Source organism: Podarcis cretensis (genome assembly GCF_951804945.1).
Source record: "Podarcis cretensis genome assembly, chromosome: 2".
NCBI classification, from domain to species: Eukaryota; Metazoa; Chordata; class Lepidosauria; order Squamata; family Lacertidae; genus Podarcis; species Podarcis cretensis.
This window is the reverse complement of record NC_137171.1, coordinates 23,214,805-23,235,755: the sequence shown is the minus strand read 5'-3', so window position 1 is coordinate 23,235,755 and position 20,951 is coordinate 23,214,805. Positions and strand designations below refer to the sequence as shown.

The 20,951-nt window shown below is 41.1% G+C and overlaps 1 protein-coding gene across 4 annotated transcripts in view; it reads right to left on the bottom strand.

Moving 5' to 3' along the window:
• The window catches only part of HELZ (helicase with zinc finger), a 120,790-nt gene that overhangs the window by 23,402 nt on the left and 76,437 nt on the right, over positions 1-20,951 (bottom strand). For all 4 annotated transcript variants that reach the window (XM_079965331.1, XM_079965333.1, XM_079965332.1 and 1 more), the window contains 7 exons: positions 19,854-20,001; positions 18,990-19,173; positions 17,088-17,316; positions 14,644-14,848; positions 8,318-8,369; positions 7,102-7,304; positions 2,125-2,332 (listed from right to left, as the gene is read on the bottom strand). In XM_079965331.1, coding sequence (XP_079821457.1) covers positions 2,125-2,332; positions 7,102-7,304; positions 8,318-8,369; positions 14,644-14,848; positions 17,088-17,316; positions 18,990-19,173; positions 19,854-20,001 — 1,229 coding nt within the window. The remainder of the gene's footprint in view (positions 1-2,124; positions 2,333-7,101; positions 7,305-8,317; positions 8,370-14,643; positions 14,849-17,087; positions 17,317-18,989; positions 19,174-19,853; positions 20,002-20,951) is intronic.

Sequence of the window (20,951 nt, the reverse complement as noted above, 5' to 3'; positions counted from 1 at the left end):
AAATTGGTGGTATTTAGCACCTTTCACAGACAAACCCAAATCAGAGTTCAGGGACAGACATTTTCTTCAGAGAGACAGAAGATTGTGTTCAGTGAATTTCACATATTTCCTTTATCCTCCCCCAGCTACACTATTAAAAGTTCAGGAAATTTAACTTCCCCATTCAAATGTATTTTTCCAGTGTACTCTGTCCTCTTCCACTACGGAGCTTACTATGGAAGAAATTAAGGATGGTACGTCATATTTGCTTCTGGAATTATCCTTGCTTTCATGAATCTAAATTAAGTTTCTTCTCTTGACTATATCCATGAACTAGTTAGTGTCCAATTAACTTTTGAATAACATCTTTGCCAGGCATAACACTGTGACAGCTCATATGTCTACGATATTGGGGAATACAGGAAGCTATGCACCTCAGTACCCTGAGCTCTCAACACATGGATAACTCTGCTTTTCAGAGATTTAATGAGGCAGATTTTTGAACTGCATAGCTTTAAGGGAAGTCATCCTAACAGCACAAATGGAATCAGAGCAATTTCAATTTCGATACAGCGCTCAGTCCTTCAGCATTAAAAAGCTGTCTTGCTCTGAAATAGATTTTATGCTAATGATATTATGGAGTTTTGTGCTTATTGTTTCATAATGGATATGTCAGATTTGTTTTTCCAGTCTGAGCCAAAGCCCGCATTTTGGAAGGCAATGGAGCTACCAACACGGGCATGGCAAGCGCTATTTGTCATTTTTATTTAGAAGTGGTTACTTTATGCAATTTTCATAATAATGTATCTACTGTAATCCAGTGGCGCTGGTGTGCACATGGCACCTCTGATGCCCCAACAAATGGCTGATGCACACATGCAGGGATCAGGGAACATTATGCAACAACAACAGAGAATCCCACTGCTCATGTAGTTTATTTTCCAACTCACAGAACAGGGCAGCAGCGCCTATGCATGCAGATGTCTATCCTCTGAAAAGATACTTAGGTTACAATTCTGAGAATGATATGCATTGCTAAATTAATTACTGCTCTAATGGTGCTGATGGATCCTGTCCATAAGAAAAGATTAAGGAGTATATTGCAGCAGCTATACTTCTGCTGAAGGCCTGCTACAGGATTTCAAGGCTCACCCTGTATATCATGGGACACCTTCCTGCAACCATTTGCTGATTTTTCCTTTCCCTGTTGTATTGCAGGGGAACATAGAGCCACTAAATTTATTCCATGTTGCAGCTTGGAAAATAATAATAAAAAGATGACCCATCTCATACCACCTTGATGCTGCTGAAAGAATACAGTGGTACCTTGGTTGTGGAACTTAATCTGTTCAAAAACCAAGGCGCGGCTTCCAATTGGCTGCAGGAGCTTCCTGCACTCAATCGGAAGCCGCAGAAGCCGCATTGGACGTTCTGCTTCTGAAAAAGGTTTGCAAACCAGAACACTCACTTCCAGGTTTGCTGTGTTCGGGAGCCGTTTTATTTGGGAGCCAAGCCATTCGACAACCAAGCTACCACTGTAGTGTTATTTCTGGACAAAAGGATAGCAACTGCTTAAACTTGAACACGGGTGGGGAACCAGAGATGGTCCACTTCAGCCGACTCCCTGGGTTCCCTCCAGTAGGGAGCAGCTGACAGAGGAAAGGGCACTGACATTGTACAAAGAATGTGAATGCTGCTTCCAACGCTGCGATAAAGACCATAGAAACACTGCTGGGTGAGGCCAAATGGCCGCTAGTCGGCATCCTGTTCTCACAGTGGCCAATCAGATGCCTAGGGGAAACTCATAATCAGCATCTGAGCACAACAGCACTCTCCTCTCTGCTGTGATTTCCAGCAACTGGCATTCAGAATCCATGGGGGTTAATGGCCACTGATAGCCTTATCCTTCATCAATTTGTCTAATCCCCCTTTAAAGCCTTCCACACTAATTCATTAGACAGCCATCCTCTCATAAACTATAAGATATGACACCGTATTAAATGCCATTCTTCATTGGAGTATATTTAAGCAAAGCTGAAAATTCCACGTCCCCCAGAATTAGCGAAGTATTTAAGAATGAAGTGTACCAAGGCGGAAGCACGTTGCCCCGCTTAAGAATTTGAAAAACAAAAAACAAAAACTTACTGCTTCGATTTTGTTCAAGTTGCTCTTTATCTGAATGTTGAAGCTGCTGTTGCCCTATACTAACGGGTGAGTGATGTCCAAGACCATAGGGTATAGGAGACCCACGTCCATGTGCTTGTAACATATTCACATTATATGCCATGGCTGCTTGATGAGTAATGATTCGAGGGTCAACTGCAAACCTACTCTGATATCCTGTCCATGGTACCTATGTGATAGATAAATAAATATGAACAGTATTGTTTACATCTTGGTAAGCACGCACACTTGGAAAAATATACAGTACCAGGGAAAACAGAGGATCCATTTAATCTCCCAAAATAACTAGCACAAACAAATGGGGGGGTGTACTTTCAAAAGTCAACTGCCATGTTTTGAAATGGCAAACTCATTTGGTAACCTAATATAGTGGCACCTTGGTTCCCGAACAGCTTGGCTCCTGAACAAATCAGCTCCTGAACATCGCAAACCTGGAAGTAAGTGTTCCAGTTTGCGAACGTTTTTTGGAAGCCGAAAGTCTGTTTCAACTGTCGGCATTGTTTCCGGGGCCAATCAGCCAATCAGAAGCCGCACCTTGGTTTGCAAATGTTTTGGAAGTCAAACAGCCTTCCAGAACAGATTGAGTTTGGGAACCAATGTACCACTGCACAAGCAAGCATTCTTCAAATCAACAAACCTCAATATGGATGAGTGGCAAGTCTAGAGGCCCTGACCTACCTCAGGGCATTTACCCCAGCCTAGTTGCCCCTCACGTTTACAAGGCTGCACCCACTTCTTCCAATATGGCAGGACTGCTCCCTCATTGGCAGCTTTCCTGCCTCTCAAAACTGTTGATCCTGGTCTGGTTGTTTCTCTGGGAGACATATCCTTGGTTCACTGGCTCTCGCTGCCCTTGCTAATAAGGTAAAAGTAAAGGGACCCCTGACTGTTAGGTCCAGTCACAGACTCTGGGGTTGCGGCGCTCATCTCGCTTTACTGGCTGAGGGAGCAGGCGTACAGTTCCAGGTCATGTGGCCAGCATGACTAAGCCGCTTCTGGCAAACCAGAGCAGCGCACGTAAACACCGTTTATCTTCCCGCCAGTATTTATCTACTTGCACTTTGACGTGCTTTCGAACTGCTAGGTAGGCAGGAGCAGGGACCGAACAACGGGAGCTCACCCCGTCGCATGGATTTGAACTGCTGACCTTCTGATCAGCAAGCCCTAGGCTCTGTGGTTTAGACCACAGCACCACCTGCGTCCCGCCCTTGCTAATAAAGGTGCCTCAATATTGAGTCAGACCACTGGGCCCATCTAACTCAGTCTTCACTGACCAGCAGTGGCTCTCCAGGGTTTCTGGAAGAGTTCTCTCCCAGCCCTACTTGGAGATGTCAGGGATTGAAGTTGGAGTTTCCAGTGTGCAAATCATGCACTCTGCCACCAACCTGTGCAGCCCTTCCCTTCCTACACATCCGAGCAACCTTAAGGGAGATTTTTATACCACTGTGTGCCAATTGCCGCTGCTGTTTTACTTCTGGCTAGGTCAGTCATAACCCAAGTAGCACAGCCCCTAACAGAATCCAAATTACAGTTTTATTTGCCGTATTTTTCGCCCCATAGGGCGCACCGGCCCATAGGGCGCACCTAGTTTTATTAGGGGGAAATAAAGAAAAAAAATTTATTTCACCCCCCAGGCGCGGTGCTGGGGCGGGGGAAGCCCGAGCTTCCCCCGACCCCAGCCCCCAGAACAGACTGCTATCCGCAAGCCGAGGGAGCCCAGCGGGAAGTCGCGCAGCTCTCCCATGGCTTGCCGAGAGCTGCGCGAAGCCCAAAGCCTGCAGGCAGCTCTCCGCAAGCCGTGGGAGAGCTGTGCGACTTCGTACCGGGCTCCCACGGCTTGTGGATAACTTCCTGAAGCCTGGAGAGTGAGAGGGGTCGGTGTGCACCGATCCCTCTCGCTCTCCAGGCTTCAGCAAAAGCCTGCATTCGCCCCATAGGACGCACACACATTTCCCCTTCATTTTTGGAGGGGGGAAAGTGCGTCCTATAGGGCGAAAAATACGGTAATCGATTGAAATAATTTTACCCCACACTTCAGTCAAACAAAGGCTCTTGGAGCAGGTTGCCGATCAACAAAAGCAGGCTTACAGTAAAAAAGGTGAAGTTGTCCACTTCTGAACCAGATGATGTATGGGCTGATATATATGGCAGTGAAGTGGTACAGCTGTAAACAATCTGGTTAGTATATAGGGAAGCCAGGATTTGGAACTCATGCTCTCTTCCCACAGGCTAAAATGGGTTTCAGATCCTGGTTTAAGGATACTTTTAGTCAGTGCTTTTTTTCTGGGGGGACGCATGGGGATGCATACCCCTAAACGTTTTGTGAATCTAAGTTTGGCCTCATTGAGAGGCAGTATTTCAATATGAGTAGGAAAATGAGAGTACCCCAAAACATTTTTTTAAAGGAAAAAAAAAGCACAGCTTTTAGTTAGCCTTGACTTTGGTTCATATTGTTGGAGAAGAGCAACTATACCAGTGGGCTGGGTTACATACCAGAGGGTAGCTTACTGTCTTTTAACAAACCAACAGCATTACATCTACATTGGCCCCTAATGATAGTAGACAACAACTTTCATTGAAGATTTGCTTTAAAATATTAAACGGTTGTTTGAAAATCTTTTGAAACCTTCACAGATGGACTTTAGCCTTGAATCATCTGTTCCTTAAAATCAAAATCAGTAGAACCACAAATAATTGTGAATATATTTCTTTGTGTGATATATCGCCAAGTATAAAGACACAGGTAGTAATAATGTATAAGCCTATCCACCTAACAGTCTTTTAACATTGCATTTAAATAAAATACAAATATTTGATTATTTTTATTTGATATTAATAGAAAGCAAGACTGCATTACAAAGATGCAGCTGCTAAGCTTCATATTTCATTTAACTGTAACCATTAAATGCTGCCTTCTGGTAACCTAGTTAGGGGGAAAAACTGTGTCTAAAATGAATGGAAGCCAATGGTCTTGCTATGTTAAAGAAAAATGGTACCAGATGGACTGAGCAGGAATACCTCCAAATAGAAGTTCATAGCAAGCCCCAAAATAGAAGTCATGAACAGGATTTCACAAACAGACATCAAATGGAGTGTGCATTTTATATAAACACAGAGCAATCTTGATTTACTTATCCTTGCTGAGTTTAGCATTTTGAAAACCGGGAGTGTCAGACCTCTCCATATGCGGGCATGGGGGCACCAAAACAAGTGAAGAAACAGGAAAATATTATAGGTGCTTGGCCTCAAGTATACAGATGGAAGGAAATGTTTAAGGCATGCCCTTCAGATGTTTTGTAATACAACAATGCCCATCACACCAGCCAGTTCAGGGATCAACGGTGGCAAAACTGAGTGCCGTTGATTCAATCAACACACACAGAACTAATTCAGGTGGCTGATCTGCCAATAGTGAGACTCCAGGGTTCTGTTCAGTTCCTGTTTTTAAGTGACCCCCAAGACTTAACTGCGGGTTGAAAAGCAGTTATTCTTTGGCTTATGCATTCCTCCCAATTTTGTCAAGCATACACCAAAGTTTTGAAGTTGACAGCACCGTGGGCATAGTCCGTATTACGCCATACCCTAGTCTTGTTCAAATGCAAGAATGTAGAAGAGGAGGCTGGGGGGGGGGTGTTATATGCGAGCCTAAAGCCTGCTTCAAATCTATTCTGTATGGCAGTGTTACATCTGCAATAGCTCAGAAAAGGATAATAGGTTTCTATTTCTCAAGTAAAGAAGTAGAAAGAAACCCCAGGGACAGACCTAAGTAATATATCCAAATTTTCTATCACATTCCTAGGAGGCAAATTGGGCGCAGCCCATTTGATGCCATTTTTCGACTCCTGAAACAGTGCAGGGAAGGGGTTGACCATGGCAGGGGCTTCTGTTTTCTCTTCCTCTAAAAGCTGCTGTCTCTGCCACTGGCTCCCAGAGGGCTGATGAGAAAGTCTCAGAACAAAAAGTTAACATGACTCTGTTTTCGTTAACAAAAAATATTATAAAGGATCATCTAGTCTGAACCATGGGTAGGCAAACTAAGGCCTGGGGGCCGGATCCGGCCCAATCACCTTCTCAATCCAGCCTGCGGACGGTCCTGGAATCAGCATGTTTTTACATGAGTAGAATGTGTGCTTTTGTTTAAAATGCATCTCTGGGTTATTTGTTGGGCCTGCCTGGTGTTTTTACATGAGTAGAATGTGTGCTTTTGTTTAAAATGCATCTCTGGGTTATTGGTGGGGCATAGGAATTCGTTCATTTCTCCCCCCCCCCAAAAAAAAAAATATTGTCTGACCCCCCACAAGGTCTGAGGGACAGTGGACCGGCCCCCTGCTGAAAAAGTTTGCTGACCCCTGGTCTGAACAGAATGAGCTCCTAAAAGTTAAAGTTACTGATATATCAAAACAATATATCAAAACTGATACAGTGGTACCTCGAGTTACATATGCTTCAGGTTACAGACTCCGCTAACCCAGAAATAGTGCTTCAGGTTAAGAACTTTGCTTCAGGGTGAGAACAGAAATCGTGCTCCGGCGGCACGGCGGCAGGAGGCCCCATAGGCTAAAGTGGTGCTTCAGGTTAAGAACAGTTTCAGGTTAAGAATGGACCTCTGGAACGAATTAAGTACTTAACCCAAGATACTACTGTATATCAAAAGTTACTGATATATCAAAACAAAGTAAAATTTACTGATTAAACAATTGACCTTAGAAGGATTTTGCTATAAGCACAGCCCTGGGCTGAAAACCTGGCAGCTCCATTTGCATCTCGTAACCTCATTGTGCCTTGGGCACTACCTAAGTAGTTCTAACTTTGAAGAATGTGGTGGTTAATTAACACTTTCTATGAATATATATGTGCACTGTAATATTTTCCCCAAAAGCCCCGACCAAGCATTTTCAAATGGAAGAGGATGTCATCAACATGAAAGGGTATACTTACGGGCAAAGGCACAGGCATGAGCATATTTCCTCCATAAACAGCAGGTACATACAGAATGCTTGTCCCAGTGTGAGGATCTATCCTTTGAACTGGACTAGGAGATTTCCCAAGGTTGGGATGAGGCCCAGAGGGAGGGGGAGGAGGGGGAGGAGGAGTATAGGCTCTGATAGGATTTCCAATTAAAACAGAAGGATTGGGCTGAACTGGAAAATAAACAAACAAACAAAAATCCAACATGGATGTGAAGGTTATGAACTCTCCCCAATACTTTGTCAATATTTGCCCAATACTTTGTAGGAAAAGTAGGTTCCTGTTGAAAATATAGCTAGCATTTCAGCGAGGTCTTTATTTTCTCTACAGAGTTTATAGAATTATCTCAACTATTATATGGACTTTAATAATCAAGCTAGATTTGAAACCCTGTTTTTCCCATCAAAGCCTTCTGGTTTTCTGTTGTCATATTCTTTGATAGTATTTTCATTTTCTGCTGGTTAATCTTAAAACCTGCTAATATACCAAGCTCTTTTCTATCTCTTTTTTCTTCTCTCTCTCTTTCCTTTTCGTCATGTTTAACTTAAATTAATGTTGGACAAAAATATATCTGAGATTAAGTTTTGTATTTCTTTTTATAAAGTCTAATAAAACTATTATTAATGAGGATAATAATAATAATAAAGATAACTGGGCCATGCTAGTAACCACCAGGTTTAAACAAGGCCATAAATCAATATGCTTGACATAAACACTAAAAGACATTGATAGCCGAATCAGATTTTATCCTTCCTCACTAGAAGGATCTCTGAGAAAGACGTAAGGGGTCTTGATCCCACTCATTCCCCACTCCTCTGTAAACACATTGCAAGAGGAAACAAATTGAAGGGTTCCTCTAATATCTGTGTTCTGGATCTCCACCAATCCTGGGAAATTAAAATTCCTTCAGTTTTCTTTCTGAGAATCAGGGAAGACGCCTCAAATGCTATGGGATATTTCATCTGGTCCCTAATTCCTTATCCCCACAGGGAGGGAGGGAGGGAGTATGGAAGCACAACGCTTCCTTATGACAATCCATGGGGAACATTCCAAACAGGTCCATAGATCCTTATTCTGAGATCCCTCCCTCTCACCACCCAAAAACATTGATTTCCACTGAGAAAATAAGCATATTTGAAACCAATCAGCAATGATCCCCACCAACAATAGTTCACCAGGTGCTTACCAATTCCATCACTTTGAAAATGGTCGTTCTGATTATGGTGGTGGCCTTTCACCTTAAAAAAAAAAATAGTGATAAATTCATTCTAGCTATATAGTTTAGTATAAAATGAGTTGTAAAGGTTGTATCCAGTTATATCTCCCTTCTTATGGAGAGTTGTGGACTTGAGATATCAATATTAATTTCTATAAAGCACACAGAGGCTTAATAAGTGATAGAAGCTATACATATTACACAAAAATGAAAGAATAAAAATGAAATAGGTCACAAACTTGCAACTGAGAAATTGATATTTTCTAAATAAACTAGAAACTAGTGTGATAAATTAGAAAATTTAGCCTTTTAAATGCACAAGTGATTAAGCGAACTCGAAGGTGAAACTAGTATATCATGAAACATTTAGTTCTGCTTCAGTAAGAACTAGGTAATTATAACACTATACAAGAAATAATACTGGCTTGGGCTTTCCTCCAAAGTGAATTAATTAGATTTTATTAATTAAATGAGATAACCTCAAAAGACAAAACATTAAATTCTGATAAATATTTAGAATCTACCCAATGCTAAGGGGTCAAGATTAGAGATAACTGTACAAAATTTTATTTATTGTCCTTGTATGTTGCAATTTGGTTCAAGTTCCTGCTATGCCACAATGCTTGTTGGGCGATCTCAGTCCAGACACTATATTTTAACCTAACATTTCATAGGACTGTGGGGTGCCCTGAGGATTATACAAAAATATCATAAATATATAAGTAAATCCATACAAACCCATGCAATCATTTTAGAAACTCAAGAGAAAATTCCATGTGCTCAATTTAGTATCTGAGACAACAGAGAGCACAGCCAGCCCAATCTCTCAACTGATACATGAAAGAACAATAACACGTATCTAACTGAACACTGTTGTAAAATATTCTCCCTATTATATGAGCAGATTTTGTCAAGTCAGACATATCTAATATTGTTCACTTTCTGAGCATATTTACACACTACAGCTGAATATGTGCAGATGGCAAGACAAACCAATGGCCAAATAGTATAATCTAGGGTGCCAATGTCAGAGGCTGCTCAAACATAAAAGTCAGAGGTCATGATGCAACTAACCTCAGATCCATAGCCATCTTCTAAATAAGCAATATATCTGCTGTTCATAGATAATATTGTAGAAGATACTGATGCCTGCTTATCAATATGTGGCCAAGCATCAAATGCAAAAACTCACTGATGCTTAAGAACATGAACTTCCCAGGGAAAAGGCAAATTCTATCCAATTTTGCAGCAATCTGAACAAATTAATCAGTACTCTGTCTATAGACAGGTGAACTACAAATAAAACGGATTAAGAAAAGATTATAAACCGTTTCACTACCTATTAAACAAAGATAATGGTTTGTTAGTGTTCATAAACTAAGAAAGCAAACGATATTTTCAAAGACCAGACACTAAAACATTATTTAATCTAGTATTGTGATTTCTTTACACATGTATGGTTTACTTAACAACTTTTTCCATAAGAGAGACTTTGACATTTGTTTTGCCACGTTTATCACAGTCACTTTAAAATAGCTTTATTTCCAAATGTAAACAGCAAGTCTGTGAACAAATGGATTTGAAAGCCTGTCTTGTTTCATTGTTTTATCTGCATCTAACACTGCACCACCTGGTGATTTTTTTTTAATGCAGTTTTGCTCTTCAAAATAGCCTTGCAGAGTTCTATGCCTGTGGTCACGCAGCGATTTCTGGATCAAATAGACTTATTTTAAAAGTGAGTAAAAGTGTTTTTATTTTTAACCCACCATGCTCTGACTTGTATCTACATTCAGCTTGATTCTTTCTGACTTGCTACTGCAGCTACAAAGAAGGGAGTTTTGGGATGATAGGAACTATAGTCCAACAACAGCTGGAGACCCAAGTTTGGAAAACCCTGGTTTAAAACATTGGCTTGCCTTTCTAGTAATTAGAACAGTAATTAGAACTAAAGCCCTATTCTGACTCTTATGATAGTAACACCCTGGCAGGTTATCTGGTTAATGTAGGATTGGAGATTTATATACAAGTCTGGACAACACAAGTTGGTTTCTATGAATAGTAAAGGTAAAGGGACCTCTGACTGCTAGGTCCAGTCGTGGCTGACTCTGGGGTTGCGGCGCTCATCTCGCTTTATTGGCCGAGGGAGCCGGCGTACAGCTTCTGGGTCATGTGGCCAGCATGACTAAGCCACTTCTGGTGAACCAGAGCAGCGCACGGAAACGCCGTTTACCTTTCCGCCCGAGCAGTACCTATTTATCTACTTGCACTTTGACGTGCTTTCAAACTGCTAGGTTGGCAGGAGCAGGGACCAAGCAACGGGAGCTCACCCCGTCGTGGGGATTTGAACCGCCGACCTTCTGATCGGCAAGTCCTAGGCTCTGTAGTTTAACCCACAGCATATCTTCCATTTAAACACAGACTTATTCTTTCACTACTCTGGCTCCAAGCTTTTCTTCTTGTTTCTTCAAAACTAAAATATATTGCAATATACAGTAACAGAATGGCTTTTACACAAACCCAGAAGGCTAGTTAACAGACTTAATCAACCTACTGCAAGTTTCCCACTTGTAACACAAGTCTAGATATGGGAAGGGGCATTCAAGGGGATAGGAGAACTAAACCATGCATCTCGCCAATCCTATTAATACCCCTGCCCTGCATTCTCTGTTATCGCAGAAAACATAGGATCGAACCAACATTTTTGTGTAGATTCTATGTTAAAATTCAGGTATACTAGCAACTTGAAAGTTTATCATTTAGCATGTACTTTTCATGTACTGTTTCTCTGTCAATAAGGAAAGAAAGAAAATAGGTCTGTGGGAAGATTGTAGGTTTCAGCAGCTAATTTCATGACTAACTGTATCCTTTAAAATAATTTTCTTTGTGTCTCAGAAAACCAGTTTTTATTATGTTACAATGCATGTCAGAAATATTATGAGATTCTATCTTCTAATTAAAAACCAACATGACAAAGTTCCAACTTGTACACCTTACTGAAACTTCTGCAGAAATGGAAATTGTATTAATATGGACCTTGAAAATGAATAGCAATCTTTGGACATGCAGTTTCCTAAAAGACTAACATTTGAAAGCATTATTAATAGGTTTTAAAAGCTTCATTATATTACAGAAAATAATGAATTTTGATAAATGAGTATTTCTAAATATAATAACTCTTTTTGAAAGGTTCACAAAAGATATTCCTTTCTGCACTATCAAATGAAATCTAAAAAATGTAAATGATATTAACTTGTGATAAAAACATAACATTTGGAGTAGCCTTCTTGTAAAATGGGATTGCTTTCCAAGGATCTAATACAACTCGTTTTAATTATGCCAGCAAACATGGTCAAGTAATAAGTCTTATTAAAACCCTTGACAACTAAATATAGAATATAATATTATTCTTCATAAACACAGGGAAGGGCCATTGAATCATAGAATCATAGAATAGAATCATAGAATCATAGAGTTGGAAGAGACCACAAGGGTCATCGAGTCCAACCCCCTGCCAAGCAGGAAACACCATCAGAGCACTCCTGACATAAAGACCTCTGCTTAAAGACCTCCAAAGAAGGAGACTCCACCACACTCCTTGGCAGCAAATTCCACTGTCAAACAGCTCTTACTGTCAGGAAGTTCTTCCTAATGTTTAGGTGGAATCTTCTTTCTTGTAGTTTGGAACCATTGCTCCGTGTCCGCTTCTCTGGAGCAGCAGAAAACAACCTCTCTCTCTCCTCTATGTGACATCCTTTTATATATTTGAACATGGCTATCATATCACCCCTTAACCTCCTCTTCTCCAGGCTAAACATGCCAGCTCCCTTAGCCGTTCCTCATAAGGCATCGTTTCCAGGCCTTTCTTTGACCATTTTGGTTGCCCTCCTCTGGACACGTTCCAGTTTGTCAGTGTCCTTCTTGAACTGTGGTGCCCAGAACTGGACACAGTACTCCAGGTGAGGTCTGACCAGAGCAGGATACAGTGGCACTGTATGGTTGTATGGTTATATTGTATGGTTTTCACAATTCCTGCCACTATCAATTCTCATAGGAGCATTTTATTCTTACAGCCTTTTAGATAAATATGTTTGGCTTCCTGAAGAACACTATAGCAGTGCAATAATGAGTAAATGGTAAATGAATTCTGCACTGTGACAGTTTTCTAGGCTGCAAGTAACCATTGTTATTAGTATCATCTCCTGCAAAGTGTAAAGTACTGAATTATACTTTTCACATCAATTCTAACAGCTTTTGGCTGACTTATTGCCCATACATTTTAGATAGCTGCTTTATATCTGGAGCAAAAAACTACAGTGGTGCCCCGCAAGACGAATGCCTCGCAAGACGGAAAACCCGCTAGACGAAAGGCTTTTCCGTTTTGGAGGTGCTTCGCAAAACGAATTTCCTATGGGCTTGCTTCGCAAGACGAAAATGTCTTGCGAGTTCCTGCGGGGTTTTTTTCCTTTCCCCCCCTTTTTCTAAGCCACTAAGCCGCTTATCAGCTGATCCGCTAAGCCGCTAAGTCGCTTATCAGCTGATCCGCTAAATCGCTTATCAGCTGATCCGCTAAGCCACTTAACAGCTGATCCGCTTATCAGCTGATCCGCTAAGCCGCTTAACAGCTGATCCGCTTATCAGCTGATCCACTAAGCCGCTAAGCCGCTTATCAGCTGATCCGCTAAGCCGCTAATAGCGCTAATCTGCTAAGCCGCTAATGGGCTTGCTTCGCAAGACGAAAAAACCGCAAGACGAAGAGACTCGCGGAACGGATTCTTTTCGTCTTGCGAGGCACCACTGTATTATGTAGTAACAACTTTATATGGTGTTAAGGGAGGGGCAGTACCGAGAAGAGGCAGGAATGAAGATTTGGAGATATGCTTCAGAGGTCCAGACTGTGGGGAGCCCGGAAAAATTAATAATTACAATTTGGAATGCAATTTGGTCATTTTTTTATTTTAGTTTATTGTTTTTAATTAGATTATGATGCGGATATGTTGATTGGCTGTTTTTATTGGAAAATCAATAAAAATGATTTTTTTTAAAAAAGGGAGGGTTGTTAGTACCTCTTGTGGGAGAGGCTCCTAGAAGCTGTCAGCAAGCAACAGCAGCCACACCCTGGGAACGGCTTTGACTAGCTGGGAGCAGCAGCCGAGACCACATAACACCGGTCTTGAAAGACCTACATTGGCTCCCAGTACGTTTCCAAGCACAATTCAAAGTGTTGGTGCTGACCTTTAAAGCCCTAAATGGCCTTGGTCCAGTATATCTGAAGGAGCATCTCCACCCCCATCGTTCTGCCCAGACACTGAGGTCCAGCGCCAAGGGCCTTCTGGCGGTTCCCTCACTGCAAGAAGCCAAGTTACAAGGAACCAAGCAGAGGGCCTTCTCGGTAGTGGTACCCGCCCTGTGGAACACCCTCTCACCAGATGTCAAAGAGAACAACTACTACCAAACTTTTAGAAGACATCTGGAGGCAGCCCTGTTTAGGGAAGCTTTTAATGTTTGATGCATTACTGTATTTTAATATTTGGTCGGAAGCCGCCCAGAGTGGCTGGGGAAGCCCAGCCAGATGGGCGGGGTAAAAATAATAAATTATTACCATTATTATTATTATTAAACCAAGTGGGGGTAGCCGATGGGTCTCAAACCCTTACGTGCAAAAACAGGCTCCGGCGGAATGAGCAGGTAAGACCAATAGTGGGTCCAATGGTCAAGAAGGTGGTTTCCGCACATGCTGTAGAGGGAAGTGATGCTTATGCGGATTGTCAACCTGGGAAAGTAGCCCATCTAGGAAAAGGAATACTCTGATCCTAAACCTCCACTGCCTTGTGAGATATCTTTGGAAGAAGAAAAGGCTAAGGAGTGGACCCTACACAAAGCCGGAGTGGAGTCCCTTGTACATCTCTTTCCAGCAACTCCTGCAGCCAAACTGGTGTCAAACCTATTGCTCTGGTTTCCTTGGAAGCACATCAGTAAGGCCTTGTCATCCGTGCAGCCCAGGAGCTCCATACACAATGCCCAGGCTTCCACCCCAGGGAGGTCAGTCAAGTGCTGTTAATACAGCAGTTTTGACTTCATCCCTGGAGGCGCACTCCCTTGCCTCTCATAGCAGGTACATGCCAACAATTTTAACACACCCGGTCATATTAGGAACTCAGCCCAGTATCATTTCTACTCTTTGTTCACATAGGGAAACAGAACTACCAGTTTTGCCCATGCAGCCATACAACTTCTCAACAGGTACCCCTATTGAGCCTTGCAAGCTCTTAATAGCTTTCTTCCAGGTAAAACTTTACCTTTGGTGGTGACTGCTGTGGTTTGTTAGCGTGTGATGAATGCTGCTGTCGCAACGCCCGTGGAATAAATTCAGGAGCCAGCGGATTCAATACATAGGTTTTCTTTAACTCCAAAGCTTCCAGCTGAGCCTTGATCTGATCAAATGTGATACCATGAAGACTTTCATTTTCATGACAAAGGGCAATAAATCTTTCCCAAAATTTCCTAAAGAAGCCAAAAGAAAAAGAATACCTAAGTTGCTTGTTTGCTATATACAAATTTTACAAATTAAGCCTTGAACCCAGTACACTGCTACGCTTCCATTAGTCACTTTGAATCCAGTACTATTTGATTATGAGACAACCTAGTATTGCATGCTTCTAAAATAATAAACATCAGCATTCAGCCATTAGGAAGGTTTACTGACAGCGTTTCTCAAAACATTTTATGTCACAGAAGACTTAGTGCCGAAACTCCTATAAGGTTTTTGCCTTTGCTAGTAGACTTCAGAAATTGCACACTTGTACTAGGACTGTAACAATTGAAACATGCTCCTTATCTTAAAAGAAACAAGTGCCAAACAGACCCATCTAAGCTGTTTTTAGCATTTTTAAGAAGTCATTTCCTTTATAATCCTGTTTAACTTAATGAAAAGTATGCCTGAATCCTCCAGCAGTACTTTTCAACAGGATGTTATCTACAACTGACAGAAAGAAAAGAGAGGCATGCTTAAAAAAAATTTTTTTTTGTGATGGAGAAATAATCTAAAACTGAGGTTCACTTAAATATATATGCTTTTTAAAATATGCAACCCATCTAAATGACATTATTTTGGTAAAAATTACATAATTTGAATAGAATCTGCTTATGATAGATGGACAAAGTAGGTAAACATAAACGTCTATTTCATGACGCCACTGTGCATATGTATTCGGTATGAAATGAAAGCACATTCCCAGTTTTTACCCTACAATGAAGATCTCATGCGAGGAAAGAGAGATTACTGAATTCTCTTCCATTTGTGTTTTCCCAGTAAATTCTCACTGACCACAGTTTATCCCTTCAATGGAGGCCACAGTTTTCTAATGATGATAATTTAAATTTCTGCCACAAACAAACCCTTAGGCTAGTGTATAAAAGATTTAAAAATTTAAATATATATATTAAGAAACTGTAAGTATCTGCAAGCATATTTTTGCTTCCATGAGACCAAGAAAAAGATCTATGGTTCCCCTTGCTCTCACATACAAATCTCCCATACTCTATTGCTCATGTTCTTCCCCTCACAAAGGAGAAACAGCTGGTGATTAACCCAGTCCTGCTCCTGGTTCTTACTCGAATGTCACAGCTCTGAAACAGTAAGCTGAGGTATGCATGAGCCTTTTTCTCACACACGGAGCCCAGCACCTCATACAAGGGAGAAGCTGCAAGACTCCACTTGTGAGCAAATGCCTCATGTGTAGCTCAAGATACAATCTTCTGAACTGGGTCATTCAGTTAGGGAGGGGAGGGGAGAGAATGCGGAGGTAGTCAGTGTACAGATTAATCTTTTCAAATGTTGTGCACATACCCCTGCCTATGATTTGTTAGTTTGTGAAACTGTTACTAAAGAGTAAAATCCCTGCTACTTTCTCCCGGCGTGCTCCTGTCCCTAAGAGAAGAGAGATGAACCTGCAAGCCATTACTTCGTTTGCAGGCTCCATCCTAGGCACTGGACTTCACCCTTTGGGGACAAAACAGCACCATATAGCTTCCTGGTTGCCATGAATGAACAGAACCAAAAGTATTTCAGTTGCTCTGATGTCATTTGGGCTCTTTTGCTACTTTTCTGGCTTATGGAAATCAGAAAGTAAAAAGATGGGGTTTAACTCAGTCTAGCTCTGCAGATTATCAACTAGGGTGTAGTGTTACAAAGGTATGCCCCTTTGTTTTTTAGGCCAGATTGGGAAATTATAGTTATTAAGCTTTGGAACAAGGCAGGTTCAAACTATTTTACCTCCATCTGAAGTCTGAAGCTGTACAGTTCAGGAAGAGCTTCATGATGTGTATTATCTATAATGTGTATAGATCAGTTCTGCCTTTCACTTACTGCTGCTAATTAAATTTATCAGCAAAACGCTGCTGACTTAGATCTCATTGCTAGGAATCTATGTACAGTATTAGGCCCAGATTGCGCTGTTGGAGCATATACACTGGTAGAAGAGATGGCAATCCCTTAGGTATTAATGATAGGCCCTAAACTACAGGCCAGGAGAGATAGAGGGTCAAGGATGCTGCTTTCTCTAAGCCTCAAAATATCTGAGTAGGTTTGGAAAGTCAGCAAAAACCAGCCTAGTGGGGAACAGCACACATATAAGCATGGCAATGGATTTATTAACTACAGGCCAACTGTCCATTACCAAATATACAGTAAAGTTTTCATCGGTCCTATTCACTGTTTGTTCACACCCCACATTTGGTGTACCTGCATCTTCCAATGGAACACAGAGCAATAGGGTCTCCCACCACAGCTACTAGGGACTGCGCTCTTGTTATGGCTGTGTTGAGAAGTTTGTAATTGGACAAAAAACCATAATCCAAGTCTTCAGTTGAATCTTCCAATAAATGCTCCTTCCGTTTTATTGGTGTTTGCTTGTGTTTGCATGTGTGCCGTGTTCGTACCGTGCTGAGAAACAGCACTCGAAACTGCTTTCCTGAAGAAGAGGGAAAAGTCTGAGATAATTTTAGCCAATTTCTTTGCTGGACATACAACCATGTAATTCTGGCAATTGGATGATTAGTGCTCAACTAAAAGGCTTTGTACTAAAAAAAAAAAAAAAAAAAAAAAAAAAGAGTTTAAACGATTTGAAAATGCATTAGAAATAGCCAGAATCGTTTACAGGTCAAAGTCTTCATTTTTTACTCTAGCAATAATTATGCTTGATCTTTTTTGGCTTTATACCCTTTATGTTTCACCAGTAACATCTATTAAATGTGTGTGACATTAAGTTCACAGGTCTTTTTTTAAAAAAACACCCCCATTATTAATCTTAGCCGTTAAGCCCCTCTAAGTTGGTAAAAGACAGGCCATAATAGGGCAGTTAACAGTGATAATTTGGCTGCGGCTGTTAATTTCTACTGCCCATCAATTAATCTTCACAATAATCAGTTAGTCTGTGAAACTGCAAAGGAATATACTAATTTAGAGTTCAACCATAGGACTCCATATAGGAATACAGGGCTATGTCTGTGAATCCATTTTCAGGAAAAGGCTAAAACTATTATGAAGCTGGAGCCCAAGAAATAACAGGGGTTGCTAATCTGTGGCCCCCAAATGTTGCTGAACTATAATCCCCGTCACCTGCAGCCACCATGGCCAATAGTCAGGGAAGGTGATATCTGGGTGGCCACATGTCAGTCACCCTGTTCTAGTATATTTTTTATTTATAAAAATATTTATAAGCCGCCCACTCATAAAATACCATGTCAATGCACAACAATATATGCAGAATATGATGCATGCATGGAGCATCAGACATTTAGAGGCTTCCAAATTTTCTTCTTTTAGCAGAGGAACAATCTACACATTAAATGGGAATCTGTGTGTGTATTTGTGTGTGCCCTTGTAGGGCAGAATAGAAAAGCCCTCTACAGATATGACTGGGGAGCATGTCCCATGCAGTTATGCAAAAAAATGAGTTACTGATTTGGTATTCAGCGACAGGGAACTATCTGGCAATAAATTGTGAACCCTACTTAACACTGACACTATACAGCAGTTACAGCTTGCAGACCATGTTGGAATACAGTGGTGCCCCGCAAGACGAATGCCTCGCAAGACGGAAAACCCGCTAGACGAAAGGGTTTTCCGTTTTGGAGGTGCTTTGCAAAACGAATTTCCTATGGGCCTGCTTCGCAAGACGAAAATGTCTTGCGAGTTCCTGCGGGTTTTTTTTCCTCCCCCCCCTTTTTCTAAGCCGCTAAGCCGCTTATCTGCTTATCCGCTAAGCCGCTAAAAGCCGCTAAAAGCCACTAATAGCGCTAATAGCGCTAAGCCGCTAAGCCGTCAATGGGCTTGCTTCACAAGACGAAAAAACCGCTAGACGAAGAGACTCGCGGAACGGATTCTTTTCGTCTTGCGAGGCACCACTGTATACTTCCTATATATTTAGCTATGCGTTAACTGTAACTACGATCTAAATTACCTAAATTATTTTATTATCGCCAGGTACAAACATGAAGTAAAAGCTGCTTTATGTTCAACAGCTATTAGGGTTGCAACTTAAATAAAACATCAGATAAAGTAATGTAAGCTGCTGACAACTTTGAGGTCATTTCAGATTCTCTGCCAAGTTCACAGATCCTTAGATATACAGGTGCTACTTACCCTGAACATTTAGCACTCTTTCAACACTGACATCAGACAATCTTTTTTTCCGAAGCTCTGCCCGAATTCTGAACACTTGATCAGCATATGGTGTTACAACACCTATGCTGCCGTCATCCAGTTTTCCCCAGGCTACAGGCCACTTTCTCCTCAGTTCTTCGACACGTTCTACAACTTCAAACACCTTGAAGGGGAGGGGGAAATCATGCTAAGTACTGGCTTTTTCTGGTCTGGTATAAATAATTTGGATAAAATCTAATACTGTACTTCAAAACAGGTTTTAACAGAAGCATATATATTTTCATGATCCTCCCCCATGATCTTAACACGATAGTTTGTAGGTGTCTCACTGCAATGATGGATACTGTATCCATAATTGCTTTACATAAGCTATTAGAAGGGCTCATGAAATTAGTAAGGAACCTAAGCTACTTAAAGCTAACAGTCACTTGTTGAATTAGATAATGCTAATGCCTATTTATGGATTTTTCATTTTTCACTACAGATTTGTTTTCATTCATACAGTACTTTGAAATGTGAAATAGCACACACCAAACGCTGCATATTAATGGGTCACAGGACACTGCAGGTGGCCTCTTTATGGGTCAATACAACTGTCTTTATTTCAAAATCACTGAAAAACATTGCACAAATGTTCCGGGTATCAAAGCTGCACACATTTGTCACAGATTATTTTTGTAACACGACACTACAGTACGCACTCTCTATTTTTTGGTTCTTAGACTAAGACAAAGAACAAGTCACTCTTTACAAAAAAAAACAAAAACACTTTCTGGAACAGATTAAGTGGAGTGAAAATTATGATTATCAAGAAAGCAATTAAAGGTGAAACCAAAGTTCTACCTCTGCATTGTTGTAAAAAGCAGTGCTGTTTTTTTCTTGTACATCTTCTCCTCGTGCCGTGAAGAAAGTCAGCGGGTAGAAATCCTTGTGCGCTGGCTGCTTTCCACTTGCCATCAATTTGCCCTCATAGAAAAGTTCAGATGTGTAACTGCAATGAAGTAAAACGTAAAGTAAAATATGGAAGCTATGTGCTGCTTTAAAAACTCAACACCAAACAAATGGATAAATAAACAGAAGAAGGTTTACAACGAAAAATGGCTCCTTCCCAAGAATGGTATGGGGATGGCAAAAGAGGAGGGAGAAATGACCTATAGGTCGTTGTGCACTTCCATGCCTCTCCCACAAAAAGACTGAATGAGGCTGAAGAGGAGGTAGGCAAAGCTTATTTCCCAGTTTGCACTCCTTTTTCCCTGTCCCTGTGGGAAGAGAACTCTGGTCCTTCATTCTCCTGCCCCACGAAGCAGGGTGTTGTTCCTAGGTAGCAACCAAGCCATTTTACAGAAACAGAAGTAAAGCATACAGTGTCACAGAAAGGGAACATCCTCATGTGCCTAAATTTCCTTTTCCTACCCTGGAAGATAAATGCAAAAACAAGAAGGTGGGGTTTCTGTAAAACTTGTTTCTGATCAGGGCTGCGGAGTGCCGACTTTTTTAAATAATCATTGGACGGATTAATTTAACTTCTACATATAAATTAGGATGAACAATCTATTCCTATCCAGTGAGAATGCGTCTACTGTCTATGATACAATATTCAAACGTATTTTGAACACAGAGCACCTAAGACGAGAGTCTGATATATTACAAAGGGCAAGAGACAAAAGACACTGATAACTAAATTTCTATTAAAGAGTATTTAAAATGTACACAATAATAAGGCATGATGTTTAAGATAAAAAAAATCGAACATGACGGGTGATGTGGAACACATGTGCATCTTTTTAGCTTTTAAGCGCACCATGAATCTTGTGCAGAATTCTCTGGAGCATTCCAGATTCTTTCTGGCATTGCAACATCAAAATTAATTAATTATCATACGGCCCATTATGATTGCTAAGAGCTTTGACCTCCCCCCACACACAACACACTCATTTAAAG